Below are 10,077 nucleotides of genomic sequence, written 5' to 3'. Positions count from 1 at the left end.
CACGCGACGCGCGTGGTCCTCTTGTGGGCATACGTCATACCCAAAATGATGAGGGCCAAAAGTAATATAAATCATGATCTTTGCATTTTGATTCCTTTTCTTAATTTTGAATGATTGCATCAACAGGATTCTTGAATGTTTCCTCTAAAAAGTGGATTAAAACCACATCATTATTTAGGATTTCACCACATGTATTTGTTCTTTACACAAATAATACATTGAAAAACTAACGTAATAAAATGTTTAATGAAAATTTTTTTGTTGCATTATACATACACACACATACAAACCTGTATGTGAGTCTCTCTCACTCTCTCTTCTGTGTGTGTGTGTGTGTGCGTGTGCGCAGAATAGCACGTGACCAGAGACAGCCAATCACAAGCGTTGGCTTTAGAAGGAGGACGTGATATGAAAAAGAAATATATATATATATAAAATCTGAGCTTTTGCAGCAATTCTTCAAAAGTACCTGAAATTGTAATTGTGGAAATTTCCAAAAGCCTCTGTAATTTACTTACAGGTTTTCTCCCAGTAATGTGATTTATATTTTGTAAATTAAATTACAAAAGAAATATTTGGCCCCTCCCACAGGTGGTGAGCCCATGGGAAGGGGGACCCACGTTACCCTTTCGGGCCCCACGGGTGCAGGCCCGGCCACCGGGCGCTCGCCTTCGAGACCCACCTCCAGGCCTGGCTCCAGAGAGAGGGGGTCTCGGTGACCCGCGTCCGGGCAAGGGCAACCTGAGTCGCTTATGAAGTTACAAGTAGAACGTTCCATAACATGCTGTACATAAAGATGTAGGACGATGCTAAATAAGCGGAGGCGCGTGTCGCTATTGAACACACCCCGCTCGCTAGTTCAATATTGCGCCTCATCAGAATCGTCATCCTATTCATCGAGCAATGTCAGATGCGTTTTGTTTTGATGTGAAAAGAGCGTTAGCAGCCATCGTGTGGGTAAATGCGAGCACTATTTGTCGATTTCAATATTTATTATGTCGCCGTTCAAGTTCCTGGTTGAAAGCGGTGACGAAAGGCAGCGTTGCTAAATTAGCGTGCGCATTGGTGCCAGTGCTTGAACTCGAGTGTTCTTGAATACGCCCCACTCGCCGACTCCACTGCCTCCTCCCACAGAGCCGTCGCAGATTTGTTTGGCAACAACTAAATCTCACAGTCGGAACTCGTTTGTTTTTGTTTTGTTTTTTTGCGAACTGAAAGCGCGTCGTCCTCTTTCTTCTTCAGCCACATCGGAGGCGACATGGCGACTGGCTTTCAGGCCTTTGTGTGCGCGGCTTTGGTCGCGGTGCTCGGCGCTGGGCTCGGCGAGGACGTCGACGGCCCTCCCGGCTCCGCCGTCCGTGTGAGGGAGGCCGACCCCGGCTTGAGGAAGGCTCTGCGGTTCGCCGAGGAGCGCTACAACTCGGGCTCCAACGCGATGCACCTCCGCAAAGTCAGCCGGCTCATCTCCGCCACCAAACAGGTACTTCACACACACACACACACACACACACAAAATATTTGAAATCATGTGTTTTGTCATTTTCAAACGACACCACAAATAGACTGCGGAGCACATCGCTGACCTCGCTGCAATCCGAAAAGGAAAATAATAAAAAAATAATAATAAAAAAAAAAAAATGGTAACTCGACTCTCCGTGTTTCCTGTTTTGCGTAAAAGGAAATTATTTAACTGGCATTTAGTGAAGTGAAAGTGTTTTTTTGTTTTGTTTTTTTGGGTCGAGATGGGATCACGTGACAGTTCAAGTTCGACAACAGGAAGAAGCCGCCAGGTGCAGCAGTCCGACGGGAACAATATGACGTAGGCAACAGATTACCGGAACAAAAAAAAAAAATCGGAACAAGTGGGGTCAAGCGAAAATTCACGGGGGAAAATAGAGAGATTCAAGTACGAGTTGAAGATGGAAAATAATTATTTTACCAGAATGCACTTGTGTATTTTCAAGATTAAAAAAAAAAAAAAATACATTTTATGGTTTCAAAACTGTGTCAAGTCTAAATAATGATTGGAGTTTTATTTTTATGATAACAAAGTCATTTATTTTCTTGATTAAAAACAATTCTAAAATACTGAAATAAAGTCATTATTTTACGATGGTGAAGTCCTACAGTTTCAAAATAGAAATCGTAATTTTACAGAAATACATTTGTATTTTTGAGGAAACAAAGTCTTATATTCTCAATAAAAAAGTACTATAATTCGAGAATGATAAAGTTGTAATTTTAGAAGAATAAAGTTGTCCATTTTTGAGATGAAAAGTTCTTTTTTTCCTAGCTCACTGGTTCTCAATGTTTTCCCACTATCACCTAAAAAAAATGCTTGACTCATCAAGAACCACCGTAATGATCGACAATAAAATAAAGTAACATAGTACGCCCAAGTGATCATCATAAAAGATATATATATATGTAAGATAGAGTTTGAATTTGTGCTGTGCTTATAATTAGGACAATTTAAAAAACTATATTTGTATCTATGTGTATCGATCTATATATGTATCTTTTTAATATTTTCAATATATGAAGTCGGCGGCACGGTGATCTGATCTGGAAAATACACAATATTTTAGTGAATAAGTATAAATGTTTTTCTAGCAAATATATGTATTTTTCCCCTCATAAGATTACAACTTGTCTTGTACGTAGTTTTCCGGAGTGGCCGTCGTATTTCTTCGGACAAGCATGTATCAAAACAATGTCTGCCTCAATGATATAGAGAATGATTTTTCTTTGTTCAATCCAAATAAATGCCGTCTTTTTTTATTTCCAGCTGGTTAAGGGAATCCGCTACACTATAACGGTGGAGATGAGTAACACTCAGTGTAAGAAATCCACGATGCTCCGGACTTGCGACTTCTATCCCGAGTTACGACAACTTAAGGTAGGCTTTTTTTTTTTTTTTTTTTTTTTTTTTTTTTTTTTTTTTTTTAAATGTTCAGCAGACCGATTAGCACATTGACTTTCCGCCCGTGCCTAAACAGTTTAAAGCGATTCTGGATGCACGTGATTCCGTCAAACAAAGGCTTGCGTGTGATTTTATTTGTTTTATTTGTTTTGTTTTGTTTCTAGCCTGAGGTGTGTGTGTTTGAAATCTGGGACATACCCTGGCAGGCGACTTCAAATCTGCTCAAACAGAAATGCCAACCAAAAGGTAAATAAAAGCTTTGTCATTTTTTATTTTTATTTTTTTTACTTTGAAATATATATATATATATATATATATATATATATGATAGTCTGGGTTCTTTTGTGGAACGTGCATGTTCTCCCTGTGTATTACGTTACGTATTGACTTCAAACTTCTTTCTTACCAGCCGGACCGGAAGAAACAACTGCAGTTGAGGACGCTTCCCCTGACCAGCATCCGGAGGTGAAAAAAAAACCGTCATGCTTCAATCAGTTGACAGTGTACAGTGCAATACCGGTCGTTTTGATCGGAGCCTGTCTTTGTTGAGTCAATGGATCAATCGAGTTGAAGTGTAGGATAAGATTGAGCATGCGCGTTTGGCTGTTCTCTATTCATCAGGGGTCTGTGGAGTTGGTGGGCCTTTTCAAAGACTTCATGGTTCAACACAGTAAGGTGTATGGCACCCAGGAGGGTGAGTAGAACCGCATACAAAGCAAGACTTCGTTTGCGCATGTACACATTGGGATTTCATGTGAATTGAGTTTTTTCAAATACGCAATGCACAATCTGGTCGTCTTGTGTATTATTTTGCGTGTTTAGAGACCGACCGCCGCTTGCAGATCTTCCACGAGAACTTTAAGACCGCTGCAAAAATCCAGTCTTTAGATGAAGGATCTGCCGAGTATGGCATCACCAAGTTCAGTGACCTCACTGGTGCGTATACATACAGTGGGTACGGAAAAGAACGGAAAGTATTCAGACCCTCTTCAATTTTTCACTCTTGTTATTTTGCAGCCATTTGCTCAAATCATTTAAGTTCATTTTTTTTCCCCTCAATAATGTACACACTGCACCCCATAGTGACAGAATTGTTTTTACATTTAAAACGAAAAACTGAAATATCACACAGCCAGAACCTTTGCTGTGACATATTTAACTCGGGTGCTGTCCATTTCGTCTGCTCGTCCTTGAGATGGTTCTCCACCTTCATTGGAGTCCGGCGTTGTTTGATTATACTGATTGGACTTGATGAGGAAAGCCCCACCCCTGTCTGTCTAAGACCTTACAGCTCACAGTGAATGTCAGAGCAAATGAGAATCACGAGGTCAAAGGAACTGCCTGAAGAGCTCAGAGACAGAATTGTGGCAAGGCACAGATCTGGCCAAAGTTACAAAAAAAAATTCCGCTGCACCTAAGGTTCCTAAGAGCACAGTGGCCTCCATAACCCTTAAATGGAAGACGTTTGGGCCGACCAGAACCCTTCCTGAAGCTGTTCTTGAATGCCCCAGCCAGAGCCCTGACTTAAACCCAATTGAGCTTCTCTGGAAAGACCAGAAAATGGCTGCCCACCAACGTTCACCATCCAACCGGACAGAACTGGAGAGGATCTGCAAGGACGAATGGCAGACGATCCCCAAATCCAGGTGTGAAAAACCTGTTGCATCGTTCCCAAAAGGACTCACGGCTGGATGAGCTCACAAGGGTGCTTCTACTAAATGCTGAGCAAAGGGTCTGAACACTTCTGGCTGTGTGATAGTTCAGTTTTTCTTTTTTCATCAATCTGCAAAAATGTCAACAATTCCATTTTTTTTTCTGTCAATACGGGGCGCCGTGTGTACATTAATGTGGGGGGGGGGGGGGAATGAACTTAAGTGAAAAATGTAAGGGGGTCTGAATACTTTCCGTACCCACTGTATGTTAGCATATAACTGCCACGTTGTTTCGAGCTAGACACAAGATGATCTTTTCTTTCAAAAGATAGTCATGAGCGAACCGGTTTCCTTCACTTTGCTTCCAGAGGAAGAGTTTCGCTCGACATACCTGAACCCGCTGCTGAGCCAGTGGACCCTCCAGCGACCAATGAAATTGGCCCCTTCGGCCCGAAGCCCCGCCCCTGCCAGCTGGGATTGGCGAGATCATGGCGCCGTTAGCCCTGTTAAGAACCAGGTACCACGACAGTAGGACTTGCGCTCGATAGCACGTGACTAGTGAAATGCTCAAACCGACGACGAGACCGCACAGTATTAAATGTGCGTGTGCGTCTTGTAGGGTATGTGTGGATCTTGCTGGGCATTTTCAGTCACGGGGAACATCGAAGGACAGTGGTTTCTGAAAAACGGAACTCTGCAGTCTCTGTCCGAGCAAGGTAATGTCCCGCCGCCGGAGTTGTTTTACGTGAAATAAATTCTCAGCACGGTACGGTCGTCCTGCCCGACGATCGCCGGGTTGGGCTCCAAGCGCTCCCGCGACCCTTGTGAGGAGAAGCGGCTCAGAAAATGGACGGACGGATGGATGGATGGTGCGATTGGTTTATTGAATTCTGGGTTACAGAGCTGGTTGACTGCGACGGGCTGGACCAGGCGTGCAGAGGCGGGTTGCCGTCCAATGCCTACGAAGCAATTGAGAATCTCGGTAAGCGTGAGTCAAGCCGCTTCCAATTCCCATTGTTCCTCGCCGAGGATCGTGCTGGAACAATGCATCGTGCTGCCCAGCGTGTCTCACGATGGTCTTCCCGCACGTGCGGCTCAGGCGGCCTGGAGTCGGAGAGCGACTACTCCTACACCGGCCGCAAACAGAAGTGCGAGTTCGCCAGCAGGAAGGTCGCCGCATACATCAACAGCTCTGCGGAGCTGTCCAAAGATGAAAATGGTGAGGCCACAAAAGGAAGGAGCAGACCTCATCGTGACATTCAGTCGACTGATCATGTGCAATTGTCAAAAAGGCAGCATTGGTCAGCGCAGGTGGTGGATGTTTCGGCTTTTGAATATCTGTTCGAAAAGGATCTATATGTGTGTGTGTGTGTGTGTGATTGGTTTTCGCAGAAATTGCAGCTTGGCTGGCTGAAAACTGGCCCCATCTCTGTAGCTCTGAATGCTTTTGCCATGCAGGTAAGGCCAAGCGTCGCCGTCGACTCCGTTGAGAAGAAGCCAGAAGCGCGGCTAAATTGCTTTCATTTGACTTATCGTGCAGTTTTACAAGAAGGGTGTTTCCCACCCTTTCAAGATCTTCTGTAACCCCTGGATGATCGACCACGCAGTGCTCCTGGTGGGCTACGGAGATCGTAAGTGGTTTTCTACGAACGGCGAAGCCATTGCTTGCGCGGCGGTTCCGACGACCGAATTACAACGTGAACAGGAGGAGCGAATTGACACACAACTGGGCAAATTGTATCCATCTTATTTTCGGTTTCATATATGAAATGATCATGACATCGAGGCTGTATCAATCCGGCATCATGGACTGTGGTCTTTTCAGGTCAGGGAATTCCATTCTGGGCCATCAAAAACAGCTGGGGTGAGGATTATGGGGAGCAGGTAAGTCAAACCCAAGGCAGACAGGGAAGCGGTCTTTGCGGATGACAAAAGGACCGTTGAACGCAGTAAAACTCGATCTGTTGTGTCGTTATTATTTGTTTCTCACACAGGGTTACTACTACCTATACAGGGGCTCCAATGCATGTGGGATCAACAGGATGGCCTCGTCTGCTGTTGTCGCCTAAATCAATGAAACTTGCACTTTCTTGCCGTTTCCCCTCGCGCAGATGCGTAAATGCCCTATTGCGATTGCAGACGCTTGAGCCGGACTTGCATGACGCGTCCTCGTACCGTGAAACCAGCCTCGTTTTCCTTCAAACGCATACCACGTCTACTATCACTAGCTTCAAAATAATATACTGAAATTTTAAGTGATTGTGCCGTCGATTTAATGTGCGCTTTTAATTGTTTAAATGTCAAGCATTTGGTTTGAAGTCGTTTTCTCTGACGGTAACTGTCTATATGAGGCACTAGTCATAGTTAGGCCACATGTGCTATGAATTTTCTTACCAACGGTCATCTGGCCAGATTAGCCCATTTTTGTTTACCTACTGTTACGTTTGTTAGAAGCTGATAAGAAATAAATTCAAATGAATTGGACCCGTAGTTATTTATTTATTTGTGTGTTTGCTTGTTTATATGGTGTGGTCAAATGATAAGGCTGGAAATAGTAACAACATTTTGACAACATAAGGAGCAGAAAGTAGATATCTGGTTTAAAACGTACCTGAAAAATCAGTAACAAATTACTGTGAAATATTTTTACTTTTGCAAAAAAAAAAAAAAAAGGCACAGCCACACTACCGGTCTGAGTTTACTGCAAAGTAGAATAAATAACACACAGAAAAGCTGTTTGTACGTATTATTAAAATTAAAAAAAAAAAACATTTTATTTATCTATTTATTTTTACTGCATTTTTTTCTTTTGCGTTCACCCTGGAGGCATCGTGACGGCGGTCCAAACTCCGTGGTAGGTGGCGATAACGGACCAGAACGTTTGTTGCCGGCCGTCGTTAAACGAAGAAGAAGGAAAAAGCAGCAGCAGCAGCAGCAGAAGAAGAAGGTCTCGAACGTGTTCCGGAAGTGGAGTGAAGTAAAGTGGACGCGCAACGCATGTGGTCCAATTGAACTGTGAATACAACAGCCCTTTCATTCTTTTGAGGCCACTTTTGGAGCCTGACAAGACACAGGGACACATCTGCTACTGAGAAGACGCTCATCATTTCAAGGTACTTTTTTATAACTAGCACGAAACCGGTAGCGCTTGGCTAACGTCAGCTAAGTAGCGGTCACGTGAGGAAAAAGGATTCACGTCAAATTGTCAACACACGTTCGCAAACACGTTTAGAGAGGAGCTTACAAAAATGTCTCTGTTGTAAAAGTTGTTGTGATATGATGGGGGAAAAAAATGGCTGTTACCATTTTCTCACGATTCGCGTGACAATAACAGTAGACTTGTCTTTATGTGCTTGTTTCTTTTTCCCCATTTCCTCAGCTGGCTTAGAACGCGAGCGTTTCACAATGTCACAGGCCACTAAACGCAAGCACGTCGTCAAGGAGATTCTTGGAGACGTTTTCGTGCCGACGGAGAAGCAGCAGATTGTGAAGGTTCGGAAGACTTTTCATGCTCCGTGATATTTTACTCCAATGGCTTGCAAATCCTGTCATACGAGCCAGGATCCCAACTATTTAAAGATGATGCTGTATTCTTCATCCCCCCCCCCCCTCGCTGTCTCTCGTAGGTGACCGGTAGCCGTGGTAACAACCTCCATGAAACTGTCACAGCTCAGGGCGAGATGTTCCTGGTGAGCATGCCCACAAAGTTCCGCAAGAATATTTGGATCAAGAGAGGTGAGTGCAAGAGTTGGAAGACATGCCATCAGTAGCCCTCCACGACGTCTGTGACGCACAACTTTTTATTTTTTTTTGACCTGCGACCTCCCATCCTACCAACCTAATGCTACCGTGAACCCGTCATGCTTTTCTCTCTGGGTGACATTAACCGCAACTAAAAATGTCTTTTCCAGTACACCAAAATGATATCAAATATTCCTGTTTCCTCCGTGTTTTTGGACATATCAAAGCATCACATTTCCATGTGCCTGCCAACGCTTGTGGTTTTGTGATCTCATTTTTCCGCACCTTGGTCTTGCTCTAAAAGGTTCTGACCCGACGTTCTGATTGGATTTGTTCCCTCGCATCAAGGTGACTATGTGATCGTGGATCCAATTGAGGAGGGAGAGAAGGTGAAGGCAGAAATCAGCTCCATTCTTTACAAAGATCACATTGTGCACCTGCAAAAACAGAATCTCTGGTGTGTGGCAAGTCAAACGCAACATACACTGACCGGTGCGTGCTTGAGTGAAATTGTCCCAATCGTGTGCCTCCAGGCCCCAAGGCTTTGTGATTGAAACCAAGACAAACCAACAGCCAGACCAGGAAAACACCACCGAGGAGAAACACCAAGAGGAGGACAGCGCTGGCGACGGCGAAGACGAGGACGATTTGTTTGTGAACACCAACCGCTCCACCTACCAGTACAGCGAGAGTGACGACGGAGAGGACAGCGACGCTGAGGACACAGAGTGATAGTGGGGGGACACTGAGGCTGCCGACTCATATTGTGACAATTCTCAGGCGTTATATTTAGTTTTTCCCCCCCCCCCCGCTGATCCTACAGCTTCCTCGTTCCTTCCGGGCTTCACATCACAGCCGCATGGACGCTTTGAGGGCTGGCCTCATTTTTGCACGTCATTAATTGTTGGGTGCACGGGCACCCACATTTGAATCTCAAGAAACATGTTTTTTTTTTTTTTTTTTTTTTTTTTTATAAAATTATAACATTTCACTGAAATTGACGACGAACATTTCCACACGGTTTTCCATCCATTTTCTGTACCGCTTCTCCTCACTAGGGTCGCCGGCGTGCTGGAGCCTATCCCAGCTATCTTCGGGCGAGAGGCAGGGTGCACCCTGAACTGGTCGCCAGCCAATCGCAGGGCACATATAGCCAAACCACCATTCGTTTATTTTGTGCTTATAAACTTTGTCTGGATCCTAAATTGTATCACGTTTATCATTTTATGAAAGAGAATTATGTAAGTTGCAATTTCATAGCTTGCAGCTCCTTTAGTCCAACCCCAATTCCAATGAAGGGGGGACACTGTGTTAAACATAAATAAAAAAAATACAATGATTTGCAAATCATGTTCGACCTATATTTAATTGAATACAATACAAAGACATTTAATGTTCAAACTGATAAACTCGATTGTTTTTAGCAAATAATCATGCACTTAGAATTTTATGGCTGCAACACGTTCCAAAAAAGCTGGGACAGGGTCGTGTACCACGGTGTTGCATCACCTTTTCTTTTAACAACATTGGGAACGGAGGACACTAATTGTTGAGGCTTTGTAGGTGGAATTCTTTCCCATTCTTGCTCGATGTTCAGCTTCAGCCGTTCAACAGTCCGGGGTCTCCGTTGTCGTATTTTACGCTTCATAATGCGCCACACATTTTCAATGGGAGAGGGGTCTGGACTGCGGGCAGGCCAGTCTAGTACCCGCACTCTTTTACGACGAAGCCACGCTGTTGTAATACGTGCAGAATGTGGTT

General features: G+C 44.2%; 2 protein-coding genes across 2 annotated transcripts; both read left to right on the top strand.

Moving 5' to 3' along the window:
- The first annotated feature begins 1,101 nt into the window (after nucleotides 1-1,101).
- Nucleotides 1,102-7,059, top strand: ctsf (cathepsin F). The gene is given in 15 exon segments (XM_061685474.1): nucleotides 1,102-1,480; nucleotides 2,789-2,899; nucleotides 3,088-3,169; nucleotides 3,333-3,388; nucleotides 3,545-3,617; nucleotides 3,746-3,859; nucleotides 4,944-5,092; nucleotides 5,195-5,291; nucleotides 5,477-5,557; nucleotides 5,675-5,794; nucleotides 5,968-5,993; nucleotides 5,995-6,033; nucleotides 6,116-6,206; nucleotides 6,401-6,459; nucleotides 6,570-7,059. Coding segments are annotated over 15 exon segments (1,395 nt in total). The 5' UTR covers nucleotides 1,102-1,258; the 3' UTR covers nucleotides 6,645-7,059.
- A 96-nt stretch (nucleotides 7,060-7,155) lies between these two features.
- On the top strand, nucleotides 7,156-9,666 carry eif1ad (eukaryotic translation initiation factor 1A domain containing). Its single transcript, XM_061685478.1, has 5 exons — nucleotides 7,156-7,688; nucleotides 7,955-8,067; nucleotides 8,202-8,310; nucleotides 8,665-8,773; nucleotides 8,850-9,666. The coding sequence occupies exons 2-5, from the start codon at nucleotides 7,981-7,983 to the stop codon at nucleotides 9,046-9,048; spliced, it is 504 nt and encodes a 167-aa protein (XP_061541462.1). The 5' UTR covers nucleotides 7,156-7,688; nucleotides 7,955-7,980; the 3' UTR covers nucleotides 9,049-9,666.
- Nucleotides 9,667-10,077: the final 411 nt, after the last annotated feature.

The sequence above is a fragment of the Phycodurus eques genome, chromosome 9 (genome assembly GCF_024500275.1).
Source record: "Phycodurus eques isolate BA_2022a chromosome 9, UOR_Pequ_1.1, whole genome shotgun sequence".
Taxonomy (NCBI): Eukaryota; Metazoa; Chordata; class Actinopteri; order Syngnathiformes; family Syngnathidae; genus Phycodurus; species Phycodurus eques.
This window is presented reverse-complemented; position numbering and strand designations above follow the sequence as displayed.